Source organism: Pan troglodytes, chromosome 5 (assembly GCF_028858775.2).
Source record: "Pan troglodytes isolate AG18354 chromosome 5, NHGRI_mPanTro3-v2.0_pri, whole genome shotgun sequence".
Taxonomy (NCBI): Eukaryota; Metazoa; Chordata; class Mammalia; order Primates; family Hominidae; genus Pan; species Pan troglodytes.
This window is the reverse complement of record NC_072403.2, coordinates 169,108,008-169,125,253: the sequence shown is the minus strand read 5'-3', so window position 1 is coordinate 169,125,253 and position 17,246 is coordinate 169,108,008. Positions and strand designations below refer to the sequence as shown.

Sequence of the window (17,246 nt, the reverse complement as noted above, 5' to 3'; positions counted from 1 at the left end):
TTTGAAGAGCTGTCAATTGCTGGACATCACCAGGTACCATCTAGGACTAATAAAAGGACGTAAGACACATGGAATGAATGGGGGAAAGTTATTCTACCTGTGCACATCTGCACGCACAGGCTTTAAACATAATGGATTCAGTCATTTACAAAATGTTACAAGGTCAGGAGTGGTGGCTCACGCCTGTAATCCCAGCACTTTGGGAGGCTGAGAAGAGAGGATTGCTTGAGGCTAGGAGTTCATGATCAGCCTGGGCAACATAGTGAGACTCTGTCTCTACAAAAAAGTAAAGATAAAATCAGCCAGGTATGGTGGCACGTGCCTGTAGTACCAACTACTTGGGAGGCTGAGGTGGGAGAATTGCTTGAGCCCAGGAATTTGAGGTTGTAGTGAGCTATATTAAAGCCTGTGTTTAGCCTGGGATCCACAGCTATGCTCTTTAGGAAGTGGTAGGCCAAAGTTCTTCCTAAGCTTCTGGCAAACTTTGGCTCACCTATGCTCAGGTAATGGCTCAGAATCCTCCAAAATGATGCTACAAAGAGCCACGAGAACTGATCTACTCATTTGCCATTCCTGAAGTAGCCTTTTAGTAAGATCAGCTAGTATTTCCAACTCTCTGTTTCTTATATCTTCAAAAGTAAATTCCTTAACTAGCAATGCTTTAAAACTGTACACAACAATGCATTTTCAGATAAAAAGGGTATCAGTGTGTAGAAGGAGGAGGGTTCTGTACAGATATTACTTATAAACCATTAACTTCAAATGACTGGGTATTACTGCACAGTGAATCTAGTACGTGAACAAGAAGATTCACCAGATTCTATTGTAAATCCTCTGATGATCAAAATGAGGAATTTACTCAAAAGGTGAAAAAGAAAAAAAATTAATCTATGTTTCTTAATTTATTCAATGCAGCAGGTCGATTTTACCTTCATATTGTCACTCTCAAAGAAATTAATAAAACAGTTTCTAACCAGTTAAACTTGCATGTTTTTTCTCTCTACTATCTTATACTTGACCAGCTGAGAAAATCTGAAGCATAATTGCCCCAATCCTTCATTTTTACAATGAGCATTCTGTTTTTGTCTAATTGCAGACACACACTCACTCACGCTCCACCTTCATCATTAATTTGTCCTTATCAGATTCTTCCATGGGCTCTAGGTCCTTTGGGATTGTGCCTTGAGAAAGAAGTCATTCTGACTAGCTCTGTGAATCCCACACTACGCCATTTCTTCCTCTCCCAAAGAGAAACTAACATTTAGCAAACTAGCTTTTCTAATCGCCAACCTAACTTCAACCTAACAGAGCCATCAATGGGGGAACAAAAACCAAAGCAAAACCACGAGTTTGCTGCAACAAGCTGTTAAATAAGTAAAGCAAAAGCATGTTGAAAATCAGATTTCTCAACCCAGAGCACTAAAACATGTCATACACATGTTTTCTCAGATTCAAGCTTCTGCTTTTAAAAAAGGCACAACACAGGTTATGTGTATTGCGAAGTGAACAGAAGGAAGATTTAAAATAGAAATAAAACTTAACTTCTTTCTTTTTTTAGAAAGAATAGTGTAGACATAAAAGTTAAAATTCACAGCTAACAGTCATGGGGCTATGAATATGAGCCCTTGCCAAGTGTGCTTTATAAGATTTACATAGAATAACGCCAACATTTTTCTTTTTCTTATTTTTAATTAAGGAGGAGGTGTTGTACTCTAAGGAAGCTATCTGGATGCTGCTGGCTGAAATACAGATTTGATCTCCTTGTGCTGGTTAGCTAACATCGATTTTCTGCCCCAGTGGAAGAGATTTCACTCTGATGCATGCCATTTAAATTCATTTTACACAGCTGCTTAATGTGGCTTGGCAAGGCACAGTCAAACTAGCTTTGTGGGTCTAAAGAGGCCTCCGGAGTTGGTAAAAGGACAGATCCTATGGATTAGCTGCAGATGATGAATGCTTGCTTCCTCCGACTGCTATCTTCCTACTGACTCACGAATTGACCTTGAAGGTACCACAAGAAAGTAAGAAAGAGGAAAAGCCAATTTCCCAAGAATAACCATGTTTACTTCATTCTATATTTGTTATTTCACTTTGGGGATGATGTTTACAGGATTCTATATTTGTTGGTCCACATTTAGGGCCATGTTTACAGACTTTAGAACTCTCGATTCCAAAATTATCATTTGTTCTGTCTAAATAAATGTAAACTGAATATAAAACTACTAAAAAGCTCTGTCAGGCATTCATAACCAGTAGTGAAAGCATAGTTCTATAAGTTTACTGTTTAAACAAAGCTAGGTGATTGTTCCCTGTTTGATTTTAACCAAAGATGGGGCATGTCTCTACTAAAACTAACTACCAAACATGATTAAGTCTGCCCAGGATGATAGCAATAATTATTTTTTTTAGTAATTCACTCAATAGTAATAGACTTTAAGAGCATTTACTAACCTAAACATGGTGACAGAACCTGATATTACGTAGTTTTGTAGTAGGAAAGAAGAGATACTTTTTGTTGCTGTATGTAATTCCTGTGTTGAAATTGAGAATAATATGGCAACACTGTGTTTAGACAGAAAATTATCTGTTGGATTATTTTGTTGTATTTTCCTGGTGACTTCAATATTCTGATACTCGCTGGGGAAAAAATAATAGAAGTTTTTGGCACAGACATTTGCTTGGTGGTGATATAATGAAACCCCTCCTAAGTCCTATGAATAGCCTGTCAGCTCAACTGCAGTGAGTCTCTTGTCAAATGAGATGCTGTGCTCTTAATTTGGGGGTGGGTATGGCAGCCGCTCACTGTAGCAGCAGGAGTGATAATATAGTCATGAGAACAGCGCTGCACAACACAGGTTCCTAGACAAAACAACGACAACAATGGGGGAAATGACGCCAGAGGTGGTGACATCATGTCTTCGACAGAGATCAAAGTTTCTATTTCCCTCTCAGGCATGAAGGAAAGCAGCCATGCCGAAAGCCATGCACAGACAGGGCCTGAGGATGCATGCGGGTTTCCACCGAACGGCCACAGTACTGTTAATACGAAAGGAAAACGAAACAAACACACCAACAAAAATGGACAGAAGGACAACCCCCTTGGAGATGGATTTTCTGTTAGGTGTTTCGCTTTCTTGGTTTGGGTGTTCCTTTCACGGCCAGACGGCACGATCGTTAACAGTTTCAGAGAAAACGCCCAGGTCCCGCAGCAAGTCGGGGTGTGTTGCTACCTACCCGTACTGGTCAGGCTGGTGCACCATGGGAGCCTGAGAGTTGCCATAGTTGGGGTGCTGGGAAGAAAACATGGGGCGTCCGCCAGCCCCAGACTGGCTGGGATAAGCAGGCGACCTAATGTATGGTGGCCTAAAGTGGAACAGAAGAACAGCTGCTTGGGATTTGTTCTGAGGCACAAGCATGAGCCCTGTATATCTGTCACCCCCACACATAGGTGCGGGGCTTACAGACCATGGAGGCAAGTTGAATACCCTGCATCCTGCCGCTGCCTGAGGGGCGGGGGGTACAGAAAATGCCTCTAACAAAAGGGTGGGGACAGGCAGAGAAAAGTAATATTCTCAATTCTAATCTCCATTTACCATTTTAAAGTATAGCTTTGACTTTGGTAAAAGCAAACAAGAAGATATACAGCCCCCATTTAACCTCCTGGTGAGCTAAAATGGGCAGTAAGTTGAAGGCAAGGCTTTGGAATGGTCTACGCATTAGAAACGGAAAATGGCAATGCATGGATGTGTATTTATATATTGATTGCTACAGGATGACATAAACACTGACTCAGAGAGGGGGCACACATAGCTTTGTAACCACACAAAATCAGGCCTGGCTCTCTGTGGCTATCTTCTGAGGTCCCTCCCAAAGGCTGCGTGCCAAATGCAATCAAATACTTTCTACTTAAAAAAAGAAAATAATTTGCGCTTTATGAGTTGCAACAATGGACAATTCATTTAAACTTGAATTAGAACTTCAATTTCAACAGCCAAACCAGTTTTCACAGACAGGTTTACAAAAATATTCCCTAAAGCCTGTGTAGGTTCGGCAGAGGGCTAGACTGCTGGAGTTCAGAAGATTTTAAGTAATTGTAATGTGGAGACAGAAAGAAAGATAATGATTGATTTTCATTTTATTTCCTCAAGGGAAATTTATTACTATTTGGAAAAAACAATAAGACTGGAGGGGTCCCACATTCCCCAGATAGCAGCTTCAGAGGAAAAGTAACAAAAGACACATTTAAAAACACACGCACACACATGCACACACGCACACATGCACACACGCACAGACACCTTAGCTTTTGCTTCCCTTTGACAAAAATCGGAATCTTCTACTTTGCTTCTGAAGATATCATTAAGATACACATCTTTCAAAGTACTTTGCTTTAAAACATATTTACATGTGCTTTTAAAACTTATTCACCTTTGCCTTATAAATTTTTAATTATGTTATTTTTATCCAGGTCAAGTATTTACTTCAAAATTAATTTTTAAGTCGGGATTAAAAATGAGTAAGTAATTGTAGCTAAAGCCTTTTATCAACTCAAACTTTCTAAAATATTATATTTGCTTTTTAAACCACATTTTGGTTTGGACAGATAGATATGCCTGGAAAAATAAAATATAACATAAGAATGTCAAGTATATAAATCTCACACATATACGTTTAGACAAACACACAATACATGTATGTATACATACAAAGTTTGTATTTTAGGAAGATTCTTGTGGTAGGGTGAAAAAAAGGTGGGGAGTGTGTTCCTTTTCAATGTTTTAGATTTTAAATTGTTCCTAAGCGTATTTCCTGCTTAAAAGTCACTGCTTCAATTGGTACCACGCAGACACTTCCCTGTGCAACCAGATCTGGTTTGCTGCTGCAATGACTATTCACAGGCATTTCAAATCACCTCCCACGACTGATGTGCTCACCGCTCACATTCCTTCCTCATGTATCATAAAACATGGTTTGTCACTTAGTTCTCTGACCTCGATGCTACAGAATATATTTAACACAAAAAGAACGGCCAAGCACAGTGACATTCTACTGCTCTGTGTGACCCCAGGGAACAATGCAGCTATGTGCACAGTCACGTGGTCACGGGTAGACACACAGCGTACCTGCCCGGGGCGTGCTCCTGGGTGGCGTACCTGCTTTGTGCTGAGTTCGCAGCAGCCTGCATCACTGCTGCGGCTGCCTCCTGTGCCTTACGGTTCACAGTTGGCATTGGCGGCCCCATTCCTGGCCCTCCCTGCTGAGACATGCCAGGAGAACTGGGGGTCATGCTGCTCATATTTCCAGGAAATGGTCTGTTCTGCATCCCAGCTGATGGCATTCGTCCCAGGGGCACAGCACCACATGGCTGGCTTGGCCCTTGTCCATGCATCTGGTTGTTGGCACTGATACCCATACCGGGCCCTGGGCCGCTGTAGCTTGCACTGGGCACCCCACTATACGCTGGGGGTCTGGAGTAGTTACCTAAACAAAAAGCAAACACAAAGTAAAGCCTTTTATTTAAACTTGTGACAACATTCACTGGAAATACTTTTTGTCCAACAATGCGATCAGCACGGAGTATTAGTCATGACCGTTATAGGCCCTTCCTGTTGCTGCTGGTGCAGCTGCCAGTCTCAAACATGCTCTCTCTGCACACTCCCAGGCCCTCAGAGAGTGACTCAAATACAGACAGCCCCAGAGGACCACTGCACTGATGAAGAGAAATTCAGGCTGATCATAAAAAGAAACAAACAAAAAAACAAAAAACAAACCCTATGAATAGGCAAGGGACACCGAGTGCTGCCTCAATCCATTCAACACCACATATTCTTATATTTTAACCAAAATGGTGAGCACCACTCTGAGATCACACCACTAGATCACTGCTACCTTCAACAGTCATGTGAAAGGGCTCAAAAAGACAACGTGTAAGACGACATGCACATATGGTCAAAATCATCCTTTAAAACCCCACAGGAAGGTGTCACGCGGGAACCTGACATGAGCCCCAGTTTTCCTCTAAGTTGGGAATAATATTTTTCTTTCTTTCTTTCTTTTTTTGCTTGAGTACCAGATCGAGCAGCTGGTTTGTGCTGGCTGCCACATCTCGGAAAACTGTCCCAGCACAAGCACGGCACACGGCAGCAGGAGAGCTGGCGGGCAGGGTCAAAGGCGAGGGTGAGGGCGGGCGGGCAGGGTTGGAGGCGGAGGTGAGGGACGGAGGGCAGGGTAGGAGGCGGAGGTGAGGGACGGAGGTCAGGGTCGGAGGAGGGGGTGAGGGACGGAGGGCAGGATCAAAGGCGAGGGTGAGGGCGGGCGGGCAGGGTCGGAGGCGGAGGTGAGGGACGGAGGGCAGGGTGGGAGGCAGAGGTGAGGGACGGAGGTCAGGGTCGGAGGAGGGGGTGAGGGACGGAGGGCAGGGTCAAAGGCGAGGGTGAGGGCGGGCGGGCAGGGTCGGAGGCGGAGGTGAGGGACGGAGGGCAGGGTCGGAGAAGGGGGTGAGGGCTGGCGGGCAGGGCCGGAGGCGGGGGTGAGGGACAGAGGGCAGGGTCGGAGGCGGGGGTGGGGGACGGTGGGCAGGGCCGGAGGCGGGGGTGGGGGATGGAGGGCAGGGTCGGAGAAGGGGGTGAGGGCTGGCGGGCAGGGCCGGAGGCTGGGGTGAGGGACGGAGGGCAGGGTCGGAGGCGGGGGTGGGGGATGGTGGGCAGGGCCGGAGGCTGGGGTGGGGGACGGTGGGCAGGGCCGGAGGCGGGGGTGGGGGACGGAGGGCAGGGTCGGAGGCGGGGGTGGGGGACGGAGGGCAGGGTCGGAGGCGGGGGTGGGGGACGGCGGGCAGGGCCGGAGGCGGGGGTGGGGGACGGCGGGCAGGGCCGGAGGCGGGGGTGGGGGACGGTGGGCAGGGCCGGAGGCGGGGGTGGGGGACGGAGGGCAGGGCCGGAGGCGGGGGTGGGGGACGGTGGGCAGGGCCGGAGGCGGGGGTGGGGGACGGTGGGCAGGGCCGGAGGCGGGGGTGGGGGACGGAGGGCAGGGTCGGAGGCGGGGGTGGGGGACGGCGGGCAGGGCCGGAGGCGGGGGTGGGGGACGGCGGGCAGGGCCGGAGGCGGGGGTGGGGGAAGGCGGGCAGGGCCGGAGGCGGGGCTGGGGGACGGAGGGCAGGGCCGGAGGCGGGGGTGGGGGACGGTGGGCAGGGCCGGAGGCTGGGGTGGGGGACGGTGGGCAGGGCCGGAGGCGGGGGTGGGGGACGGAGGGCAGGGTCGGAGGCGGGGGTGGGGGACGGCGGGCAGGGCCGGAGGCTGGGGTGGGGGACGGCGGGCAGGGCCGGAGGCGGGGGTGGGGGAAGGCGGGCAGGGCCGGAGGCGGGGCTGGGGGACGGAGGGCAGGGTCGGAGGCGGGGGTGGGGGACGGTGGGCAGGGCCGGAGGCTGGGCTGGGGGGGATGGAGGGCAGGGTCGGAGGCGGGGGTGGGGGACGGTGGGCAGGGCCGGAGGCTGGGGTGGGGGACGGCGGGCAGGGTCGGAGGCGGGGGTGGGGGACGGCGGGCAGGGCCGGAGGCGGGGCTGGGGGACGGAGGGCAGGGTCGGAGGCGGGGGTGAGGGCTGGCGGGCAGGGTCGGAGGCGGGGGTGAGGGCTGGCGGGCAGGGCCGGAGGCGGGGGGTGAGGGATGGAGGGCAGGGCCGGAGGCGGGGGGTGAGGGATGGAGGGCAGGGCCTGAGGCGGGGCTGGGGGGGATGGAGGGCAGGGCCGGAGGCGGGGGTGAGGGATGGCAGTTGTTTTCCCTTTCCTTTCACACCTTTTGATTGTGTGTAGATAGATTCAAGTAAATCAAAGGTACACATGATACTACTCCAATCATAATAGCTGCTGAACCACAGTGTGTGCTGGGCACTTGGTTAAGTGCTTTGCACCAATGAATTCATTCATTTCTTCCAATAACCACATGAAATATAGATACCCCAGGACTCCATTTACAAATGAGAAAAATCAAGAGCTAGAAGATTAGGACTGAAGCTCAAGCAAACTGACTCGGGGACCCATGTATTTGACCAATAAAATGTGCTGCCTCCTGATAACTGAATGTTGAAATTACATAAATGCGAAAGACAAGTGTGTGTGGAATATGGATTAGTGTTTCCCAATCAGTCCTTACTATTTTTTGGAAGCCTTTCTCCATCCATGTAACATAACTATACACTTACTACATGCCAGAAGCTGTTCTAGGCACAGGTGATGTAAAGCTAAATACAATCCAGTTCTTGCACTCGAGAAGCTCACATCTACATGGGTGTGTGTGTGCGCATGCACGTGCACGTATGGGTATGCATGTGTGTGTGTGTGCAGTAAAGCAGCAAGGGTGAAAACAAGAAAAAGGATAAAAGCAAAACAAAGCATGCAATGTGAAAAGTGCAAGAGAGAAGGGAGAGTGAGTCTGATGGGGGCTGAGGGCTTGAGGGTCCCCTTGGTGGGGGTTGGTGGAGAGTCCTCTGAATGAGCACTTCTGGAGCTGAACCCTCAGGAGCTGGCTTCAGGGGCTGGGAGAGCCTGCAGCTGGGTGAGCCTCTGCACTGCCTGCCTGTAGGACCTTAGGGGAGTTGCTTGCATCTTTTCTTGTTTCATTCTCTTCTCTGTAAAACAGATAATCCTAACACTGTCCACGTGAAGAGGTGTTCTCAGGATTAAACCATATAATGGTTGTAAAGTATCAAAATTGTGGGTGCCACTTGATGGGGGTTTCATTGTTGGCTGGGGACTATGGCAGAAGAGGGGAAAGGGCACTTATGGCTGAGAGGCTGGGGACACCGGCTTAATGGTAAGGGCAGACTGACTTGGGACAGCCACTGGGGCGCTGTGTGTGGCTGACGGGGGGATAGAGGGGAGAGGCTGGGTCTGGCAGGGCCTTGTGTACCAGGCTTCTAAGTTTGAGGTTTATCCTGTCCATAAGGAGGAGCTTCTCAAGGATTTCCAGCAGAGGTAGGATTGGATTAATAACTGCAATAAAAGCAAACACTTAATATTTACTATGTGCTAAGCTCAGTTCCAAGTTCTTTGTGTTAACTCACTTAATCCCCAGATCAAGCCTAGGAGGTACACATTATTATAATCCTCATGCTGAAGATGAGGAGCCTAAGGCACGGGGCTGTGAATAACAACAAATGTCCCATGGTCACGTGGCTCACAACTGGAGGACTAAGGTCTGAGCCCAGGCATCCTGGAGTGTAGCTTAGAGTCCAAGCATGACACACTCTGCTACACAGTCTCTCAAATATTTAAGAAAAAGCACATTTATGTAACAATGTTACCCTAATGGTCAAAACCGGCTTTCTTAAATTCACACATATAAAGTTCTATCACCTACAAATCTGCAAGAGACCTCTGCAGACTTCTCCACATTTACTGCGCGTCTGATCTCTGTGAGAGCCACTGTGTGCATTTTCATTTGGCTGTCCGGGAGGCGTGTGTTATTTCCTACAGGCGACGCACGGGCCACTGTCCGTGCAGATGTGGGCAGGCACACTTTTTTTGTCAAGGGCCAGATAGGAAATAGTTTAGGCATTTGGGGCAAACAGTCTCTATCACGATTGCTCAATCCTGCCACTGTAGCCCCCAAAGCAGCCACACACACAGATGGGAGTGGTGATGTTCCAATAAAACTTTATTTACAAAAACAGGTAGTGGGCCAGAGCGGGCCACCATCTGTGGACTCCTGATACAGACCGGTCTTGGGACAAGCTAATAAACTGCTACACTAGCAACAGCAAGTAAGACCTGGTCAAGTCAGCAGCTTCCTTAATCCCGAACACCACCTGGAAGGCTGAGAAAGGCTTCAGGGGATGCCAGAGAGCACAACGACAGATCTGAGGAACTGGGAAAGAAAGTGGAAGACACAGGGGAACAGGAAACAGGAACAGGAGAGGCACAGCACAGACACCTCGGGTGCGCTGGGCCACACGCCATTAGCTTTTTTATTGGCAGCTCCTTAAAGTCAAACTCCTTCGGCATGAAGAGGCACTGCTTTTGCACAGCTGAAGTTTGCAGATACCATCAAAACTTTGTTTTCAAGTTAAAATAAAAAATAAAAAAACACCACTGTTCATCAGTTTCAAAGTTCTTTACAAAAATTTCTTAAGTTGCTTCTGAATCTCCCATCCCACGGGACACACATAGGCTCCCCTGTCTGTTTTCCCGTCACGCAGTCTCGGCGGAAAAGGCACCTTCTGTGCACCCTGGTAGGTGGGCACAGAGCAGGGGCCAGCTGCTGGGCCCTTCCTCTTCCCACGCTTACCCAGAGAGAGTCCCAGTCCTCACGACTTTTCCCTGTGAGAAGGAATTCAGACTCCTCCTCCTCCTCCTCCCCAAGCTCACATCCCCTTCGCTTCCAGATGATCTGATAAGATCAGTGAAATACAGTGCTCCTTCTTAGCTCTTGCTTTTATTAAAAATAAATATACTCATTCATAGTTTGAATGCACAAGTAATTAATTCATATATTCATGCCATTACTTGAGGGCTAGTTTCCACCCTCCCCTAACACTGGATAATGACTCAGTTGGTAAGAAACCTTTTTCAGTGAAAACTTATGTGCCCTTTGCTTTAGAAGGAAATGAAATAACGTTTTAGTCTTGTTTTAGAAAACAAGCGTTTAGACTATACCCATCATGCGGTTTTATTAGAGAAAGAAGGTTTCTGAGTTTGTAGAATTCTGCTTATAGCTGGAATGCGGAAATGCTGGCACTCCAACCTCCTGGGTTTAACTGGGAGTCAAGGACTGTATCTTAATGAACACAAAGGAAAGAAACTACTGAGATGTTAAGTTACTCTGTACCCTACCTCCATCTCTCACTCATGTTATATACTAAAGAGAGAGGAGCTGTGTTTCAATAGCTTTGCCCAGTTCGGCAGCTGGTCTTCGTCTCCTGGCAGGAAGCATCTGCAACCTGGGGGAGCATGCGTTCGAGCACAGCTATGCACACCAAGACACACGTGTGTGCACTTGTGCTTAGAAAGGCGCTTAGGCCAGGGGTGCCAATCTATTTCTCTCCAATCAGTTGGGTTGATTCCATGAATTGGCACTCAAAAGTGCGTGTCAAGGAAATATGTTCTAATTACAGAAGCCTCTATCGGATAGAAGAAATAACAAAGTCCCCTTTTCTTTTCTTTGAAACTTTCCTCATTAGACTCACGTGCCTGGACAAAAATAGTTTCTAAAGACTTAAAATGGTTTAAGAGGCAACAATGCATAAAGCACAGGCTTCAGAATCTGGGTGTGAATACTGGTTCTGACACTCCCTAGCAGCGTGACAAGTGGTTTAACCTCTCTGAACTGTGGTTCTGTCATCTGTAAAGTGACTACGATAATGAGTAAGAGGTTGAAAGTAACAAGTACAGCGCTAGGCACCGCACTGCCTAACAAATGACAGCTGCCATCGTCATCAATGGCCATAACAACATCACTAACATCACCCCCGCCCATCTTTTAAAAATGTGTGCATGGGGTGAAAAATGATTCATGCCCCCCCCAACTACTCGATAACGTATCTTTCTTCCCAAAATAAACAAAAACCAAATATGTAAGCCAAGCAAAATATGAGAGGAAAAGCCAGGAATGAGAAGTGCAATCTTATTTCCATGTTTCTCTAATAGGTTAGTAATTTGTTGGCACTGGCTTTGACAGAAAACAGATGGATCCAGCATTAAGCACAATGAAGGCGGCAGATGCTGGGCCAGCCCACCTCAGCTGGACTGGTCTTGCAGCCAAGTCCAAGAGCCCACAGTTTTCAAGTGGGTTCATCTTGGCACACTAGCTTTGGAAAATTGGTCACCAAATGAATTCAGATTTCTACCCACCAGGAGTTCCATTCAAGCACCAGAGAGAGGAAGCAGAAGCTAGACCCTATTCAAGTCACCATCATCATTTCAGGCAGATCACAAAAATTTCTGTACCTGACTCCAGAATATTTAAAGTTGATAGTTGCAATGCATACTCAGAGCTTACTGCTTTTTGTAAACTACTAAATGTTTCCACTCATATACGAAATTTTGCTTCTAAGTTCCAATTACTCAATAGTTATGAACAACTACTATGGGCAAGGTTCTGCGTTATTCCCTATATGATGGAGGAGAAAATGGAGGTGAATGCCATAAATCAGAAATCTTACCCTTGTGGAAAAAAGAAATGCATAATTAGCTACATACTATGATAAAGGCAGTTGTGAATTAGGGCTAAATATGCATTTATCTTGTTTTGTAGCCAGTGATGTTTACCATTTTTATAACAGTTACTACAAAATACTGTGTTTGTTGTTGTTGTTGTTGTTATTGTTGTTGTTTTTGAGACAGAGTCTTGCTCTGTCATCCAGGCTGGAGTGCAGTGACGTGACCCCAGCTCACTGCAACCTCTGCCTCCTGAGTTTAAGCAATCCTCCCACTTGAGCCTCCTAAGTAGCTGGGTTTACAGGTGTGTACTACCATGCTAGGCTAATTTTTGTATTTTTAGTAGACACAGGGTTTTGTCATGTTGCCCGGGCTAGTCTCAAACACCTGGCCTCAAACAATATACCCGCGCTGGCCTCCCAAAGTGCTGTGATTACAGGCGTGAGCCAATGTGCCCGGCTTTGTCATGTCTATGTTGAGATATAAAAAAATTCTATAATCCTGTAATCGACAGCACAATCAAGGTACAGAATATTTCTCTCACAAGAAATGAAAGGAGGGAAAAGTTCCCTCTTTCCCTTCTATAAGTCAACCTCATCCCCATGCCACCCCCTGGCAACCACTGATCTGATTTCCGTTCATGTCATTTTATTTCTCTACAACGTCACATGGAGTCACACAGTATAGACTTTTGTGGCTGGCTTCTTAGCATCATGCCTTTGACATCCATCCACACCGCTGCATGCATCTGTACATTCCCTTTCAGTGCTGAGTCGTAGTCCATTCTTGGATATGGTTTCTAGTTTTTGGCAATTATGAGTAGAGCTGCTAAAAATTTGTATACAGGTCTTTGTGTGGTAGGAATATGTTTCATCTTTCTTGGTAAAACCCTAGAAATTAGATTGCTGGCTGTATGGTAAGTACGTGTTTATAAGAAACTGCCAAACTGTGGCTGTACTATTTTGTATATATTCCCATCAAATACTGTGTGAGAGTTCTAACTGCCAGCACTTGATATTCCAACTTAAAAAAAATTAGCCATTCGAATCGGTACGTAATAGAAATCAACGTGGCTTTAATTTTCATTTCCCTAATGAAAAAAAATTTTGAGGATTTTCCATGTGTTTATTTGCTGGTTATCATATTTAAGTAAGATCTTTTCTGTGAAAAATAAAGTTCTATTTCAATACAGCTTCTTTCAATTCTATCTTTCTACTTAGATCTATCACACAATGCTGCTCTTTCAGCCAGAGAAATGTATCAAGTAGATGATCACAAATACAGGTTCATCAAAATGAAAGCTGACTTACCGCAAGTTGCATTAAATCCTATTTGTGGGAATAAATAGACAGAATTTGTTTTCTGAACTATATATAAGGTACCATATTTCTCTTAGGTCAATATGCATTTTAAAATTCTTTAAAATGTAAAACTTACAATATTACACAAAGTTTGTAAAAGAAGGAGAAAGACCTATTATCTTACCTTACAGTGTCACTTCAATGTTTCACTTTTGGTAGTTTTTTTCCATTTATGTTACAACAATTATTGTCTTCCTTTTTAATTACAAAGTAATGCACGCTCAATGCAGAAAATATGGAAGCACAGAAACAGACAAAAATTATCCTTAGTCTCACCCCACAAGGATAATATACCAGGTACTGCTCTTAGGCATCAAATGGTCAACCCAATACTGGTCAAGCTTCAAGGCAGGAGGGGACAGAGTATCAGTGACTCTGGATTACTCTGCCTTAGCAAAATTCATTCATTTAAGAAAGAGTTATTAAGGGCCTCTTACATGCCAGGCTCTGTGCTAAATGCTGGGGATTCAGCAGTGAATGAAGACAAGAGCTTATGTCCTGGTGGCAGGAGACAGGCAAGTAAAGAAATCAAGAACATGTCATGAGGTGACGAGAGTGATGATGAGAAACACAGGAGGGAGGACTCTGCAGAGTGTTGAGGGGAAGGGAGCCATGTGGAAGGCCGCTGCCTCTCCCGGGGCAGAAGCGGATCCCGGACCAGGGCTAACGTCAGAGGCGGACCCCAAGGACACGTGGGTATGCTCGGAGGCCAGCATCTGACGTCGAGGCAGCAAGTGAAGAAGAAAGGCCTCCCAGGAGGTGGGTCTCGCCATCTGGTTCTGGGCAGGTGACTTCTGGAAAGCTACGTGTTACTCCAAATTTCAGTTTCTTCCTCTATAAAAAGGGTACAATAAAAGATTCTCTATCTCATGTGGTTGCTGCAGGGAAAAAAATATAGTAACTATTGTTGGACAACTGACAATGAATAGATAAAATCAGCCAAGGAATAGGCAAAAAGTGTTCTTTTTATTTTTATCGAGACAAGGTCTCACTCTGCCGCCCAGGCTGGAGTGTAGTAGTGTGATCTCGGCTCACTGCAACCTCCGCCTCGCGGGTTCAAGTAATTCTCCTGCCTCAGCCTCCTGAGTAGCTGGGATTACAGGCGCGTGCCACCACATTAGGCTAATATTTGTATTTTTAATAGAGATGGGGTTTCACTGTGTTGCCCAGGCTGGTCTCAAACTCCTAGACTTAAGCAATCCACCCACCTCAGCCTCCCAAAGTGCTGGGATTACAGGCATGAGCCACTGCACCTGGCCCAAAAAGTGTTCCAATAACTTCATAATTAGTGAAGAGAAACTATCTTTACATCATCATATTGCACTATATCCCTAGTTTTACTTTCATCACGCACAGATACACAATTTATTCCTTAAATAGAATGTATAAAAGGTAAGCACTGACATTAAAAAATATATAAAAAGGCTGGGCACGGTGGCTCATACCTGTAATCCCAGCACTTTGGGAGGCTGAGGCGGGTGAATCACTTGAGGTCAGGAATTTGAGGCCAGCTTGGCCAACATGGTGAAAACCTGCCTCTACTAAAAATATGAAAAATTAGGTGGGTATGGTGGTGGGCGCCTGTAATCCTAGCTACCCCAGAGGCTGATGCAGGAAAATTGCTTGAACCCAGGAGGCAGAGGTTGCAGTGAGCCGAGATTGCACCACTGCACACCCCAGCCTGGGCAACACAGCGAAACTCCATCTTCAAAAAAAAAAAAAAAATCTCTCTCTCTCTCTCTCTCTATATATATATAGCTCTCTCTCTCTCTCTATATATATATATAGCTCTCTCTATATATAGTTTAATTATATATAGTTTTATATATAGCTATTAACCCAACCCAATAGTCAACTGCAGTGTGAACAGTCAAGTCTCTATGGTAAGAACCGAATGCATCTAACCATCAGAAGCACACTCCAGAGGCTGTGTCTCCAGGCTCAGCTGCTGTGCACTGCATGCCCCACACAGACTGCAGGGGAAAGGCACCCCCTGCAGGCAGGCCAGGGAGGGTCCCGATTGGCTGCCGCTAACCACAGGTGGAGGGACCCTTCTCCAGGGTGCCTGGTGCGGCTCTGACAGATTTCTGAAATGTGTCAACAGGTAATTTCCTTTTAAACATTCGAATACATGGAAGAGCGATGGACCTCGGGAAAAGGTACCTTGCTGAGAGGGCAGGTGAAGCTGCATGTCCACACCCTGCCTCTCTAGATGCCACCCACCGCTGTCTTAATGAAGCCCACCCGACATGGCACGTACGGCGGTGTGCTCGGTCACACGGCGAGGGCAGGGGGTGTGCCCCTCTTAAGTGCTGCTGATGTTAATTACTGCAGTAAAACAATTAGCCTCACAGGAGTCAAAATTAAAGTTGCTTGATTTTTTCTCTTTTTTCATTTTAAGTTGATTTGTACTGTATATTTTCCTTTTTCTCCCTAATTCCCAGGTTTTGTTAAGATCATGATGTGATGATCTTATCAAAATCACGATGATTATCAGTCTAAGAAAAATTCACGCTTACGTCTTATAACTTGAAGGCTAGATTCAGGCATCACAAGAAGACTTGATTACATTCACCTATCCTTTGCTATGAAATAATCCAATTCAATTTTTGTTTTTTCTAATATTAGCAAAACAGATTTAGGATATTTCCTTAGTAAAACATAACAGTATAGAAGAAGGAATTAATCCTTTTGCTTTGCACTGTCAATTTAACCAAAAAACAAGGTTAAGATAAGAAGAAGCTGTGGCCTCATCAAGTGCATCAACCTGTTTGAAGAAAACAATAAAATGAGCACACTGAAGGGCGAGTGACCTGCACAGAATCTAGTCTTTGGAACGTCAGAGAAGAGGATCTTGTCAATCTGCATCACCATCCAGGGGAAGTCTTTTGACCGCACAGAATGAATCTATGTGGCAGATAGACCCCACATCTGCAGAAGAGCAGCTGCATTTAAGCCAATTCAATAATAAGACCAAGGTTCTCTCATGCCTGTAATCCTAGCACTTTGGGAGGCCGAGGTGGGTGGATCATGTGAGCCCAGGAGTTTGAAACTAGCTTGGGCAACATGCTGAAACCTTGTCTCTACAAAAAATACAAAAAAAATCAGCCCGGCGTGGGGTGCATGTCTGTGGTCCCAGCTACTAGAGAGGCTGAGGTGGGAGAATCCCTTTAGCCCAAGAGCTCGAGGTTGCAGTGAGTCAAGGTTGCATCACTGCACTCCAGCCTAGGCGACAGAGTGAGACTCTGTCTCAACAACCAACTAACCAACCAACCAACCAACCAACCAACCAACCAACCAACCAAAGATGGAGGTTCTGAACTTAGAAGAGTAGAGACTGAAATCCTGGGTCTCAGTGACTGCAGGGCCTACAAGGTACCCACAAGTAGCCAAGGGGCCCACAACTCTTGACATCTAGACCTTGCCCCTCTAGAACCACAATTTAAGAGTATTGCTGTGTAATTCAGTAGTTTGGAACTGTATTCATTTCAACTGAATATCATTTAAAGTTTGCCTTTGTTGAACTTATGAGACACATATAATGAATGAAGGGAAAAGGAAAATTTCTAGATGGCATCTAATTTATTTTAGTGAAAAAAAAACCTTTAAACCCTTCTGAAAAACACCTTTACCAAAGTAATTTAGAAATAATTTACACCTACTTGTAAGTCCTCTGCTTTCTAAGACACACACAATAAAAATCAGGCATAAACCCAGGTGTCAGCACGACCCATATGGC

General features: G+C 46.2%; 1 protein-coding gene across 15 annotated transcripts in view; it reads right to left on the bottom strand.

Annotated features, from left to right (window-relative positions):
* ARID1B (AT-rich interaction domain 1B) overlaps positions 1-17,246 on the bottom strand; it is a 434,368-nt gene that overhangs the window by 55,291 nt on the left and 361,831 nt on the right. For 9 of the 15 annotated variants that reach the window (XM_016956518.4, XM_016956522.4, XM_054686454.2 and 6 more), the window contains one exon: positions 5,154-5,481. In XM_016956518.4, the coding sequence (XP_016812007.3) occupies positions 5,154-5,481 (328 nt within the window). Of the gene's footprint in view, positions 1-3,234; positions 3,364-5,153; positions 5,482-17,246 lie in introns of all 15 variants that reach the window. The other 6 variants (XM_016956514.4, XM_016956520.4, XM_016956516.4 and 3 more) reach the window with 1 other exon arrangement.